At 51.1% G+C, this 14,270-nt stretch overlaps 1 protein-coding gene across 15 annotated transcripts in view; it reads right to left on the bottom strand.

The window, feature by feature from the left end:
* RIN2 (Ras and Rab interactor 2) overlaps positions 1-14,270 on the bottom strand; it is a 123,147-nt gene that overhangs the window by 76,849 nt on the left and 32,028 nt on the right. Inside the window, exons 1-2 of one of the 15 annotated variants that reach the window (XM_072857667.1) lie at positions 7,751-8,089; positions 6,723-6,850 (exon numbers count right to left, since the gene is read on the bottom strand). The exons of 2 other annotated variants lie outside the window; for them this stretch is intronic. In XM_072857667.1, coding sequence (XP_072713768.1) covers positions 6,723-6,850; positions 7,751-7,791 — 169 coding nt within the window. In that variant the 5' untranslated portion in view covers positions 7,792-8,089. Of the gene's footprint in view, positions 1-318; positions 441-6,685; positions 6,851-7,202; positions 7,348-7,533; positions 7,669-7,698; positions 7,718-7,750; positions 8,090-14,270 lie in introns of those variants that run through there. 12 more of the 15 variants (XM_072857656.1, XM_072857671.1, XM_072857673.1 and 9 more) reach the window with 12 other exon arrangements.

Genomic DNA, 14,270 nt, shown 5'->3' with positions numbered 1-14,270 from the left:
GGCATCTCATAGTTGCCAATATCTAACTGTTTTTCTAAGAAATTACAGTCTCAGCAAGTTATGCATCATAAAGCCTGCCAAGGCCCCAGCTAGCTAAAGGATGCATCTTTATTTTTGTGAAGGTTATGGTTTTGTTTTGTGGTTGTATTTTTAAAAAAAAAAAAAAAAAAGAGAGAAATTCAGTTTAAAAACTTAACTTCTTTTTAAAAAGTGGTGAGCAGTTTCCCCACACAAGCCGATCTGGGCAGCAGGCATACCCAGACCTCAGTCTGGGCCTTATTTAATTCCCAAGTTAAAGTTATCACAAGGCTCACTTACAGAATCAGCATGAAGCTTGAAGAAAAGGCAGCGTCTTGCCACATTGGCCCAGGGGCACCGGCTGAGCTGGAAAACAGCTGGCAATTCTGTCCATTGCTCCGCACAGGAGAAACCGCCCCATGCCAGAGCATTTGGCTTTTGCCTTAAGCACCTGAGGAGGCACCTGCAGGGCAGGAAGATAAAAGAGAGTACTCTGCCATGGTAAATAACATTTCTCCCTGTACAGACTCAATGTGCTGCTCTGATCGCTTGTTCAGACCTGCCTTCTGCCATCCTCACGTACCCCACCGCTCTGAGTCGTCATCTGAACCAGTTAGCTCAGCGAGGAACACAGGCAAGTTAGTCAAGCAAGTATTTCCATTACTTTCCACACATTCATTCTCAAATGTATTTAAATACATATTTTGGCATATGGTCAAAAAGCATGATCCATTAAGAGAAACTATTAAGCAAAGGATTAAGAGGAAGACGAGGCTACGGATCTGTAGACAAGTTAAGAAACGGAATGCCAGCATATGTAATACACATCATGCGTGAAAGGAAAGCCAGTAAGACTCTGGGTTATTTTCATGTTGGAAGTATGTTTCAAGAAAGTCAGGGTCAAAGAGCCCTGGAGTTAATTACTGGAAAGCACGGATTTGTATTCAGCAAATATAAAGCAGAAGCCAAAGACATCATTTTGGATGCAAAAAAAGTAAGAGAACCACTCAAAAGTCCAAAAAGTTTTTGTTTTTTCTTTTCCTTTACAAGCCACTTCTGAGACCATGTTTAGAGCACTGTGTTTGGTCCTGGGCATTTGGCCAGATGACATTCACATTCTGGAGCTGGTGGAGTGAGGAGCAAGAATAGCTTTTTTCTGAGGAAAGCCCCTCAGAATAAAGTTGTTTCTGCCTCTAAGCCTGTATACATGAGACTGGGGGAGACGACTGTTAGCATCCCTCACCAGAGTCAGTTTGCAGTGCTCCACTGGTTGTAATGGAGCAACAGTAATTTGCAGCTAAGGATTTGTCCCTTCATTTTTAAATACCATACAAAATGATTCAGTGCTTCCAGACTTTTCAGAACTCAGGAGGACAACACCTGCTTGTGTGCAAAGCAGGGCTTTTACTCCTCAGAGACAGGTCACAGGTAAGACATCTTCCAAGAACTTTCGTTTACAAGGCTATCTTGGAAATCCTGTTCCAAGATCGGGAGGAAAAATGCACTTCCTTTGTCTCATCCTACCCCCTTGTTATACACCATCTTCACAGACCAGAATCCTCCGTGGTGCAGCATCACTAACAGTCCTTTCACACAACACTCAACACAAATGGGTTCATTAATTCCAAGTCATATATCATCGTTACATATCCCAAAATACTGTTCTTCCTGCCAGAGGACTGGTAGGACTCCAATAACTTCCTTTTGCTACTTTCGCTCTATCATGGCCAGATCTTCATACTCCTCTCCCATATTCACACTGATGGTAGAATCCCTACCAGCTTCAAAGAGAACAGCATACCATTAACGCTCAGTAATTTTCAACTGAGCTAATCGTTTAGAACAGCATTTCCAAAAAACCAGAATGAACCTACCGAGAGAATGTGACTGCAGCTCCACAATTTCTTTTCCTTCATGTGTAATTTCTCTCTGCTGATCTCAAGGCAGAAAAACAAAACCACAAAACCCCCACGCCTGCTTCTTTTCAAAGCATTGCAGTAGACAGATGACCACTTTCAAATAATTGCAAATCAAACTAACTTAGACTGAATAGCAGACAAAAAAATATTCCCCAACTACTTCTAAGCACATAACGAATGGGTATACGCGACCAGTCTTGGAATTACAAGACAATTTTAGTCACTTTTCTTAGAGAACACATTTAAATCTTTCTGCAAACTTTCAATAAATGATATGCGAGAAAAAAACCAAACCAGACAGAAATATGGCTTTAGCCATCCTGCAAACTTTTCAGTTTTCTTTAAAAGAGTTAAGCATGGGCTTTACATACCTAGGCTCATAAAAACTACGAAAGTCAACAAAAAGTTACAAGGATAAATCCAAGCTCTCGGGCCTGATTCCGCAGTCACAACTAATAGCATCAATTCACGAGCAACTCCCTTGAAGTTAGCAGAGTAAGTATAAAACTTTCTGTCAAGAGAGGAGAACGAGGCCTGCTCTCCTCTGACTGAAGAACGATCCTCACGACCAATGGACTTTCCAAGCATTAGAGATCCCGGGAATGCTACGCTACATCATTCTGCTTTTCGTTTTGCCTGAAAACTTGAGGCCACAACATCTGGCTGAAAAAAGGCAGTTACTAACACTTCTGTGCCGAGACTCCTGTCCCGCTTCCTCCACCTCCTCGGGCACCAGGTGCGGGTTTTGGAGTAACCCCCCTCCCCACCGCTGAGCCAAGCAGCTCCTCTCTCGGCCACCAGCCCCTCCACCAACCTCCTCCTCCTCACCCAGCTCCCACCCAGGAGCTCTTCTCAGCCACGACACCCTACGAACGGGAAAGGCAGACCAGCCCTGCTTCCACAAGAAGGGCGCAAAGGGGAGGCTGGGACAGAGCTGCTGGAGCGACGGGGCCAGCCTGGGGCCCGCCATGCCGGGCCACGCCACAGGGACCGCTGGGGGCACGGGCCGCTGCCAGAGAGGGGGAAGCCCTCGCCTCCACCACCACCAGCCGGCCCCACAGCTGCAAGCCTGCTGCTGCTCGGCCGGGCAGGCCAGAGGAGCACGCCCATCAGGACCACGTTTGCCGCTTGGCGAGTTGACTCCTACCCTCTCTGACAAAGCGCCGCAGGCCACGGGGTGGCATCTCACAAAACGGCCTGTGCTGCACGGATGCCTCCGGGTTAGCGCATTCTCCGGGGCAGCTCCGCGTGTGCCACCTGCTCGCAGAGCAGCAGCGCGCGTTTTGCCCACGCTTTTCACAAGGGCTGCCGTGACTGGGTCAAGCGGTGCAGCGCTCGGATGAGGAGAGGACTTGCGCTTCCACACCGCACGAACCTTTGTCTCCGTCTTGCCAGCCACCTCATCAGCGGGGAGAGCGGGTGCTTTTCAGGGCAGGAGGTCCAGTGTGGAGGCAGCCACGGACCGAGACTCACTACGATGCCTGGTAGGTCCTTCATCACCTTTCATTTCTGCAGCAGCGTTGCAGAACAAGAGGCAGAGGAAAGACTGCGTGTGTTTGTTTTGGTCCATCTACAAGAGGCCCTCTAAGCCGAATTAAAACAGGCTGGGTTACAGAACAGAATGTCTCCCCTGCCAGGTAAGTATCACATGGGGCCCAGACCAAAAGCAGGATCAGACCACATAAGTACTTCAGACTCTACAGCCAAGAATGCGAAGCGGTAGCAGCCACCCTTCCACAAACAAACCGTGTTGCAGCTCACAGCAGCTGAGAGAGACAAAGAAAATTCCACGTCCCTGCCAGCCCTTTCTCCTTGTCCTGCTCGAACTGCAAAAGCTCCGACTCCTGAACGAGTATGGCAGGCTGAACCAGCGTGCCTTACAATTGGGTAACTACAGGTAACAGAATACCAGATAAAACTAATGACTATGAGTAGTCCTACTCTAGGTCATAAGCACCATAAATGCTAAGAAGCGGACGTGACATCCTTTCCAGCTCTCAGTAATGTGCTCCGTAAGAAGATATGGGATAACTGTATTGCATGAAGTGTCTTGCTGTAGCTTTTGATGTGTCAGGAATAATTCATTTTCAGTGTTGTAAACACTGAAATTAGAGCCTCATATCCATCCAATTCCTACTACATCACCTCTGTGTTTTGTTACACAACGACTCAGTTTAACACAGGGTGCCAAATACTTAGTTACACTTCCGTCCCCTCTCCCGATACACACTACCAATTGAATGATAAGTGACTTCAACAATAAAAGGTTTAACTGGCAACACTTGACTCTGCTTAGCATTCTCCCCAAGCAACTCTTAAGCGAGGAATTTTAGAGGGGGTTTTTTGTGAGACACATCTCGATAAATCTCCAATTACAGATTAGAGGTATGCAAACCTCTTATTTTCAAGATCTGTATGGTATGCCAAGTATTTAGAGCCACAGGCAAGTCCCACACCATCAGGGAGCCTGCAATACACGTGACCACAGAACCAGTTTTCTGTATGTTGCTCCACTCTGTGCTTGGAGTCACTACGTCTGGAAGGTAAGACTACGATTTTGCTGTTGAGCCCCTTTCAGCTCCTGATCCAGAGCCCCTCAGTGATCCTACAGGGCTAATAAGCTGCGACTGCGGTTTGGTAACGTGCGTTAAGAAAAGGACTGAGACCATATCTGCTTCATACAGTACTCTGTCAGTTCCCTCCTGCTGATGGGAGGTGAGGAGTGATTACTTATCACTATGATACGACAGCTACGTTATTCTAGTAGATAACAGAAGCTCTTTAACCGCTATATTGACAGCGCTGTTCTACTTTTTTTTTTTTAAAGCAGTAGCTCCCTTGTGAAAAAATCAGTCACCATACTATTCATTCAGTGCCTTATTAACTACTAAGCTTGATCTATCTTTAGAAACAACCCAAAAATGCCCCCGAGCCTTAAGTAAGAGAGCTAGTCATCTTCCACATTAGACATACTTGAGAGCAACAGGAGCCACCTTTCCTGGTCCTGTTAGCCACGCACCAAAACCCTCACACAGCTGATCACACACCACATGCTTCAGCGAGCTAGGGAGGGGGACGCCGAGCAGAGTTTCACACAGAGACCATGACCACCCCTCCCAGTGGGGCCTCAGAGCCGGGGCGAGGGACACCAAGTTGGCTGTGAGTGCAAGAAGGTGATAGAGCAATCCGCCAGAGTCAGCCACAAGAGCCCCCGACACACCTTATCCAGCCGCGCCAGGAGCACGGGCTGCCAGCAGACCCCTGGCCAGCACAGCCTCGTACCACTCATGTGGCATAGCCCTGACGCAAGAGAATTTGAACTTCCGGGGGGGAAAAAAGAAAAACCCAAACACACACAAAACCAAACCCCACAGCTGGGCCACCTGTGCTCTGAATAGCAGAGTGTGCATTCCTGGGTTTGCACCCTGTTCAGCACAAAAGTTTCTCAAGGCACCAGAAGTTTTTCAAGCAACCTCGAAATCCTGAAGCTTAGCAAGATCAATTTCTCAGCACAAAGATTTAAGCTAGCTGTCCTTTTAAAGCCTTAGCCAGAGAGGAAACCCACATTACAGCTAGGCACAACCGAGTCCTGACAGACTGACCTACCAGGGACACCTTACCCTGGAAGCTCATTTCCAACAGTACTGCCTGATCCCAAACCTGGAGAGGGGCAAAACCAAACAAAAAATCCAAACATTTACAAGTTTACCAAATATAAACAGACTGAAACCTACAGAAATCCCTTGAAGAAAAAAGTCAGCCTCAAAACCCATTTGGGGAGTGCATTCCTAGCAAGAAACAGGAATCTTGTTCCACGCAGCTGTTCCATCACCACTTTCAGAAGAGTCAATATTGCTGATATGCTTGGTAATTATTACTTAGTTTATGTTTTTAATTAACACAAAGAATGAGGCAATGGATTGAATACAAACCCTCTCAATGAAATTAAATGCATCCTAGGATTACGTATGGTAAAACACAGGGGACTGTTCCATATAAATGTCTTCAGAATCACAGCACAATTTCCTTGCAGGGCTGTGTGATTAACAGGCAACTCTATTTACCATAATCTTCCTGCTCATCGAATTAAGTATTCAGGTCCCAAGTCCACTATTAACAATTAAATATTTTTAGAGCTAAACAGATCCACAACTAACAAAACTTAACATAGATCTGGCCTGAGGAAAGGTAAGAGCTCGGTTCCACAGCTCTACTGGCATATTTTACCCCAGCAAAACACCGAATTACTCACAGTCAGGGCAGACGTAGCTGAATTGAAGACGGAGGTGCTGTGGAGCGGGAGAGCCCTTCCAAGCTCTGCCTCACCAGCCTCCCAGCCTACGCCTGGGCAAACATGCACTCCTGCAAACGCAAGCCGGCCGCTTGACCAGTCCCCCGGCTGCTCCCCACAAGCTCTGTGCCAACGGGGAAAGGGCGCTGCACAAGCACTGTCCTGTTCACCCCCAGGGGCTTTTGCCCACGCAGGAATACCAGGTGGAAATCATGCTTCGCTCCATCCGCATCAACACAGCTGTGCTGGCAAAGGCACATAAAGGGGTTCCTTACTTACAAGGGCTTAAGAGTTACGCTTTAGAAAATCAGTAAATGAAACAAACGAGAGCTGAGTAGCTTGGAAGGATGAGGAGACAAAGGAATCAAGCTAACAGAGGAAAGCGTACCTTCTGCTATCCTACATCTATCAAGCCAGACCTGTGTGATTTAAAATAAGCTTTTACCATAATACTTACAAGGAAACATTTAAGAGCAGGAACGGGCAAGACATACGTTGTATCCCTGTCTTTTGGGCCCCAGGAACCACCATTCCAGTCAGAGAGGGGATGCAGGTGCCCAGACTGCGAACTCTTCGGTAAGCCTGGCCAAACTGCTGTTTACAGCGCGTCCTGCCCAACCGCCTGCAGGCCCAAGCGGGTTAGCACCGCGCTGCAAACGCGCACGAAGCCTCTCCCTCCCAGCCCCTATGACCGAGCTACACGGCCGGGAAGAGCCGAGGCCGGCTGCTCGGTGAGGCTGGGCCCCGGCCAGGCAGGCAGGCGGCGGCCCCGAGCCCCGGCGCAGAGGCCTGGCGCCGAGCGGCGGAGCACCAGCCCGGGGTGCGCGGGCCCCGCCGCACGTCCCCCGGGAACTGCCGCGGGGAGACGGGCCCGACCCGGCCTTCCCTTGGCCGCGGCCGCCGCAGGAGGAGAAGGCAGCCCAGCCGGGGAAGGGGCCGAGGAAGGCGGCACCGGCTGCAGCCTGGCTCCTCACCTGCGTCCCGGCGGGGCAGAGGGCGATGCTTCCCAGCACCCCGCGGCACCGGCGGCCGCCGGGGCTCCGCCCGCGCCCGGCACCGCCGCGGCCCCCGCGTCCCCCGGCCCGCCCGCTCCCGCGGCGCGCTCTCGGGGAGGCGGTTTCCAACGGCCGCCGCAGCCCCGGCCCCGCGGGCCCCCCCCGCCCGGCCCCGGCCCCGCGCGGGGCGCGCCCCCGCTCGCCCCGCACAGCGCAGCGCAGCACCGCCCCGCCCGCCCGCGCCCGCCGCCCCTCCGCCGGGCCGCGACCCCCGCAGCCGCCCGACTCCCGCGCCTCACCCGCCCCTTACCTCGCGCCGCCGGCCAGCAACGGGCAGCGCTGGGGGGAGCCGCCCCCGGCCGAGGCACGGGGAGGGGCCGCGGCTTTGTGCCCGCCGCGCCGCTCGGCTCGGCTCGGGCCGCCTCTCCTCTCCCTCTCCCTCTCCCTCTCCCTCTCCTTCTCCTTCTCCTCTCCTTCTCCTCTCCTTCTCCTCGCTTCTCCCCTCCCCTCTTCTCTCCTCTCCTCACCCCGGAGCCGGCTGCCCCCTGGGGCCAGGCGCCTGCGCCATGCGCTGCCTCCCGCTCAGCTCCCGGCCCTCCCTTTGCAGCCGCCGGGTCCGGGGCGCGCAGGGCCGGCCGAGCGACGCGAGCCTCCGCCGGGCCGGGTCGGGCCGGGCCGCGCCGCGGGGGGCCGGGAGGCGGTGCTGCGCGGCGGGGCGGGGCGGGGACGGAGCGGGGCAGAGGGAGCCCCCGGCGCCGAGCGACCCCCCGGCCTGCCCTCCGGCCACTGCTCCCTCCTGGCCGCCCGCCGGGCGCAGCGGGAAGAGCCGGTAGCGGCGCCCGGGGCGCCCCGGGGACGGAGAGCCAGGGCTCGCTCCAGAGGCACTCCCGGAGCCCGGGCGCGGCCGTGCCTCGGCCGCTCCTCTGAGGGCCGGGCTCGCCCCCGGGCAGCCCGCCCTGCGCTGCCGCTGCCGCTGCGCCGAGCGGCCCCGCCGCCCCCGGCCCGGGCAGCGGGCGCTGGCAGAGGCAGAGGCCGCGCCAGCCCCCGCTCTGGCCGTGGCCGGTTCCGTTCTGGGGGAAGGCGCGTTCTGCTCATCGCCTTTCTGTTTTGCCAGCTGGAGGGCTCGTCCGGTGTACTCTTCTCACTGACTGCAGCTAACGAACTGGAGAAGGTAAATTACAGCATCGGTGCCGTTAGGATGTGCACGCTCCACAGTTCACTCCAGGATCCTAACACTCAGTGTTTCACAAGTTTATTAGATTTATTTCAGTGTAAGTTATTTCAAGAACAAAAGAATGAGAGCAAGATTTTCCTTCCAGTCTGGCAGCTGCTTTCTCTGTAAATAGAGTACCCATTAAAAATGCTAGCAACCGCACTGAAGACAGCAGCTGGCACGTCAAGCGTGATTAGGAACATACTCAAAGGCAGCGGTGGAAAAATCTACTTAAAGGGGGTATAGTAACTCCAAAATTCAGACCCTTAAAAGGAAAGGTGGGTGCCCACCTAGCTTTGAGGAAGTAGGACAAAGCAATGCTGTCTTATTTACAAAGTGGTGACATTTACATTAATCCACGGGTTCCGTGAAAGTGTCCGCTAATCTTCAGGCATAAGAGACCTGGTTGGCTCACGGATGCAATGGCTTAATGCACCTGAGCAGCTTCTGTTGCTGCAGCTTTCACGTCGTCTATAGCTGCCTTTTGACAGAGAGGTGCGAAACTTTTCTGGCATGAGCTGGAGGCAGCTGAAGTAATCCTGCTTGCCGGTTATGAAAGCAGCGGTGAGTTCTGCAAGCTGTCTCAAGGGTCACTGAAACCTTTCTGCTCCGTCTGCCACGCATACCACAGAACTTCGACACTGAAAAGCGTTTATCGCAGGGGATACTGTGACTGACTTCTCAGTCCTGCTACCTCTGGAAGCTGCTGGCGTTTATTTAGATAGCCTAGTAGATGGTACTAAGGTCCAGTTTTGCAGTGCCTGGCTTGGCATAGCTGTCAGAGCCCTCGGCTGCCCTTACGGAGAGGGGGGAGACACCACCGCCCCCAAAAGCATTTGGGAGCAGTTCAGCAAGGTGCCTGTCAGCCACAGAGGAAAACAAGAGCAAACAAGAGGCAGTAAATGAGAGGCAGGTTAGGACGTGGCCAGCCCTGCCAAACTGGAGCAGAACTGAGCTCCGAGGCCTGGAGGAAAGTTACTGGAAAAGACGTTGCCACGTACAGCCTTTCAAGCACCTGAGATACTGGGCAAAGTTTCATGGCTTGTGTTTCTTATTTATCCCTGACTGAGACCACCCTCAATCCAGCTGTGCGCATGGGCTTGGTGTGATTTTCTGTACATACAGTAAGCCTGCAGAAAAGCAGATTTTTTCCAAGCCCCGAAGGGCTGGGCTATTTTTGCCCTCATATGGGTGTGGGGCAGAGACCAACGTGTAGGCAGAAGGCTTTAAGCATTGGTGGGATGCCCTAGAGGACCTGACCAGTCTGGACAAGAAATGGCACTTAGCCTTCCCCAAGCTGCTGCTCCACTCTGTTATATAGAGGTGAGGTGAGGAAAGCTTTCCCATGTAATTTGGCTCTGTCTGGGCCTGGGCAGTATGTACTTTAGCTCTAAAACTCAAACCACCTGTTTCTTATTGCCATCGCACGTACAGAGGAAAACAGTGCTACCGGCATCTCCCGCGTCTTGAGTAGATACTGAGGGGACAGGAAACGGACTTGCTTATCTGTTGTCACACCCTGGCAACTGCAGCAAGGAGCAGCAACTATTAATTCCTTCAGCTAGCTTCTCTCATGGTAGGCAAGATTCCTGCGTCAAGTGACTTTCCTCTTCCACTGGCTCCTATCCTAGAAGCCTGCCACATCGCCGCGAGCTCTGCAGGAGGGAGAAGAGAAACTGCGGCACTTTTTTACAGGAAAGGCAGATGAGTCACTGGGATCTATCTCCTGTGCGCTGATCACGTTGCTGCTGCACCGCAGGAAGACCTGTGCAGTCTCCCAGCCGTGGAGATGCATCCACCCCAGCCCTCCAGAGCCTGGTCGTGTCCACTGATAACTTCAGAGTGATCTCTTCTCACCTTAAAACACGATGCGTGTTTCAGTTTATAGCACGTGACAGCGATTACTTCAGTGCATTCAAAATCTTATCCCTTGGCAGTATTGTGGGTATTACGCTGTGGGCTGTAAGTCGGATTTCTTGTTCTGATTTGCAAAGCAACGTTGGCACTCAGCTGTGTTTTATAACAAAGGAGGAGGGAGACGAGAATCAAACTGCGTGAAGGAGGCGCAGCAAAAACTGCTTAAGAGCAAAACAGACCTAGTTGTTTTGTTTAGTTTTTCTAATGACTTTTTCATACAGTGAGCGGAGGGGACATATAAACTTACACACATAGAAAGAAAAAAACCCACCAAACAAACCTACAAACCAACGAGTGAACAAAACCCACAGAACTGAGCCAACTAGTTTTTCTGCAAGCTGTAGAATACCAAGGCTGGTATTGGGATCCTGAGTTGTTCTGGGCTCAGGCATGACCTGCCGTGTACAGTGAGGCAGAACCTCTCCTTGCTCCACCTCTTCATTTTCCAGATCCAGAGGATATTCCATCTTCATCAAAATTTCGGTGCCACAGTACTTCCTAGTTCAGGCCTCACTAGTGCCGAGGGAGACAGCTATCCTGACCCTGTAAGCCATATACTCCAAAACTTCACACAGTCAAAAGCCCCAAGAGAGATACCATGAACCTCAAAAAGCTGAGTGGAAGGAGAGTGCCACGAGAAGTCCCAGGCAGCTGGGAGCTCCGGGTCCCCAGGGCTGCGAGGCAGAGCTGGTGCAGATGTGCAGCTGGATCCCAGGGCAGGGCAATCCACGCTTGCGCCTTCCCACCTCTGGGGATTCCCCAAAAGCAGCCTTTCCAACATAGCCTTGCTGGTGCTGTTCAGGCTGGCTCTCTGTGAGCATCGCTTGCTCTACTGCTGACCCATGCCTGCCTGGTACATGTGGCAGAGCCATCCTGCCTCCTCTCCCCCTGAAAAAATAACTTCCCCTTCGCGAGGAACCTCCTGGCCACGTTACACTGCTCAGTGTGAACGAGGCAAACGCCTAACGTCGCCGTAGGCGAGGCTGTTCCCTGCATCTGGATAGGACGGTGATCCTGGTCCTTTCAGACAGCCTGGGCTGAGCAATACGAGAATAGAAGAGAGCTGACCATTAAGTTGCTGGGGCCTGACACCGGTGAGACGAGACGCTGACACCCTGCAAATGAGAAAGCCGTTAATCGTGTTGCTGTCTGGCACTGTTTGAATCGCCGCACAGAGCGAGCCACCGTTTGAAAGAATGGAGCAGGCAAAGGGATGTGACTTAATCCCTGAGGGTGGATTTTGAGAAGGCTGAAGGTTGAATCCTTTGCCTTCTGGCTGATGGCTGCCTCTTGCCATTTCCACGAGCACAGACACCAACGTCAGGCAAAGAAATAGCTTCAAAACTGGGACTTATGTCTTGCTTGTCAGTTCTCCCTTCTGAGGCAATGCAGTAGTTCCCCAGTACTGCACTTTGCTTCACATCCTCATTACCGTAGTTTGATAAAGTTCTTATTGTTTAAACACTTGGCTCGGTACTCGGATGAGCCTCGCGTAGTCACCCATGTCACGTTTGATTGCCACCTGCTTGTTCTCAGTGAAAAGCTTGACAATGATATTGGAGAATGTTTCTCCAAAGAGACACGTCTTGTGGATTAACCTGGTTTTCAAGAGATTTCAGTTCCCTTCCCAGCTCTGCCTGCACGGTTCTGAACAAGTAACTCTTTTTACTGGTCATCCCATTAACTGCAGGGCATTAGCAGGCATTTATTAAAGTACACAGCGCTCTTGTATTTATTGAACTAAAGGCTACACAAACAGGGTAAAAATCAGGCTGGACAAATGCTATGAAAAAAGCCTCAGGTCACTTCTGCTTCTCCAATATGGAAGGAGAAAATGCGTGCCTTCTACTTTCTGTACTCATCGCAGAGCCGCTCTTTTTGCTTCTTCATTTTTTTTCCTTCTTTAAGGTTAATAGCAAAGGACTGGAATCAAGTTGTTTATGATTGTTAGTCACTACATCCATGGGAAGAAATTACTCTTTTATTATTTCATGGTGCTGTGCTCTTAAGTTCAACCCTCTCAGCCTTGTCCCATGAAGGGAGATCTGGCCAACAGCTTTTCAACACTCCCACACATCAAGACGGATTTCCATCGTGGGGTTCTGACGAGAGATCAGACAGCGGCTAGTCTTCATGCATCTTCCTGACAGCCAGGAAACGAGTAAGTGGAATGCTGCACAACTGCATTTCCAGCTCAGTCGCACTTACTTTTTGCCTTCCCTCTCCTTAATTTAGAGTATTTTTTTGAAAACAGTGTTCAAATAAAATGTATATCCCTACAGGGACGTGGGAGCACTTTGACATCCCAGCCCTCAGAGAGCGTGTGGCCCAGAACCCCACGTTTCTCGGAAAGCCCCTGCAGAGTGCAGGCCAAGGGCAACCCAGGGGCACCCCGCACGTCCTGCCCTCTCTGAACACCGTGTAAGGACGATGCGAGGGTCACGGCACCTGATCCCGTCTCCTCACCAGCAGCCTCATCAGATCAGGGAGCAAGAAGGGAAGGCGCAATAACGAGCCTCCAGCTGCCAATGAAAGCTCATTCCAGCTGCCAGCGTGCCAAAAGCTATTCTTTCCTCTACAGCCCGAGCCAAAGTGACATGAGAGTAGTGATGAGATCTCTGTCCAGGGAGACAATGACTACCAGACACTAGTGTGAATAATCCTCAGGAACTTGGGAAGAATCAGAGCCATATTCTGATCCCACCACTGAATGCGGATCTTTTTTATGTGATACCGTGTGGGGAAGAGGGAGGGGGTGGTAGGACCTGTATTTGGGTCATCGCTTCCTCGCTCCACCTGAATTCTGAATCGCTGATGCTGCCTCAGACCCACCGCTGAAGCACAGCGACTTGAGTTGATTCAAGCTTGGACATCGGTTTTAAAGTGCTCGGACGTTCCAGCTACTGAGTAAACCAGCCTCTGCCTTTATTATGGTGGTTGTGGTACTGGCAAATGAGAACATGCTCTCATCATCTTCCAAAAAACACAGGCTGGCGTTTCCAGTCCTCCTCCCGCAACTGTCTTAACTTGCAGGAAAGTAATGATTGTGAGTCATCCTTTCATCTTTACAACACTACTGAAGAAGAAAAAAACGGGAAAAAAGACAGTGTTTGTAGCCTGGCCATAAAATTGTTTGCTAAACAAAGTCAACTGTGCTTCAAATCTCCAGTTACAGTGAGAAGTGACATACAGCATACCAATTTATGGGAAAACAGATCACTAGGGAGAACTGTGATCAACTAATTATTTGTCACTTCAGCATGTTTTAACAGTGCACTGTTTAGACCCAACCAAAACGTAATTACTACTGTAATTTCTGCTTCTTAATACTGTTAACATCTGCCCATTGCTTCCCAAGACTTCCACTGCATCACTACGCCTGCGCGTATGTGCATTTTTGTGCCCATAGGCAATGCCCTTCTAAGGCGGCAGCAGGCATTTGCTTTATTATCTCTTGGCAGCCAAACCAGACCACTACAAACCTGGAGGAGAATCAGGTCCGCCTTTTGCTGGGATAGCAACAAGACTGCCATTATTCAAGGGGAGGAGAAAAAATGCCTGTAGCTATGTTAAAAGCTCTTGTCTTTATTCGTGGAAGTATTAACATTTCCCAACGTGCTCTCACGTTATAGTCAAGTATTTTGCCTTCAGTTTGGAGCTGCTTGTAAAAACAGCCAAGTCATACAAGGCCAATAACCTGAGGACGATCAGCTCTGAGCATAACGCCCACAGAAGTGGGCAAAAGCTGGCTGGTCCAGAAGCTGGTGTGCAGCCTTGGAGTCTGAAGTATCTCCCGAGATTGATTTGAGAGTTAAAGCCCTTGCTCTTCTCCAGCGGGGAGCAAATTTGTGTATGCAGAACAAGAAAACCCATTACAGAGATAAACAATATTGGTCTACAGTGCCACTAAATATTGT

The sequence above is a fragment of the Ciconia boyciana genome, chromosome 3 (assembly GCF_034638445.1).
Source record: "Ciconia boyciana chromosome 3, ASM3463844v1, whole genome shotgun sequence".
Classification (NCBI taxonomy): Eukaryota; Metazoa; Chordata; class Aves; order Ciconiiformes; family Ciconiidae; genus Ciconia; species Ciconia boyciana.
This window is presented reverse-complemented; position numbering and strand designations above follow the sequence as displayed.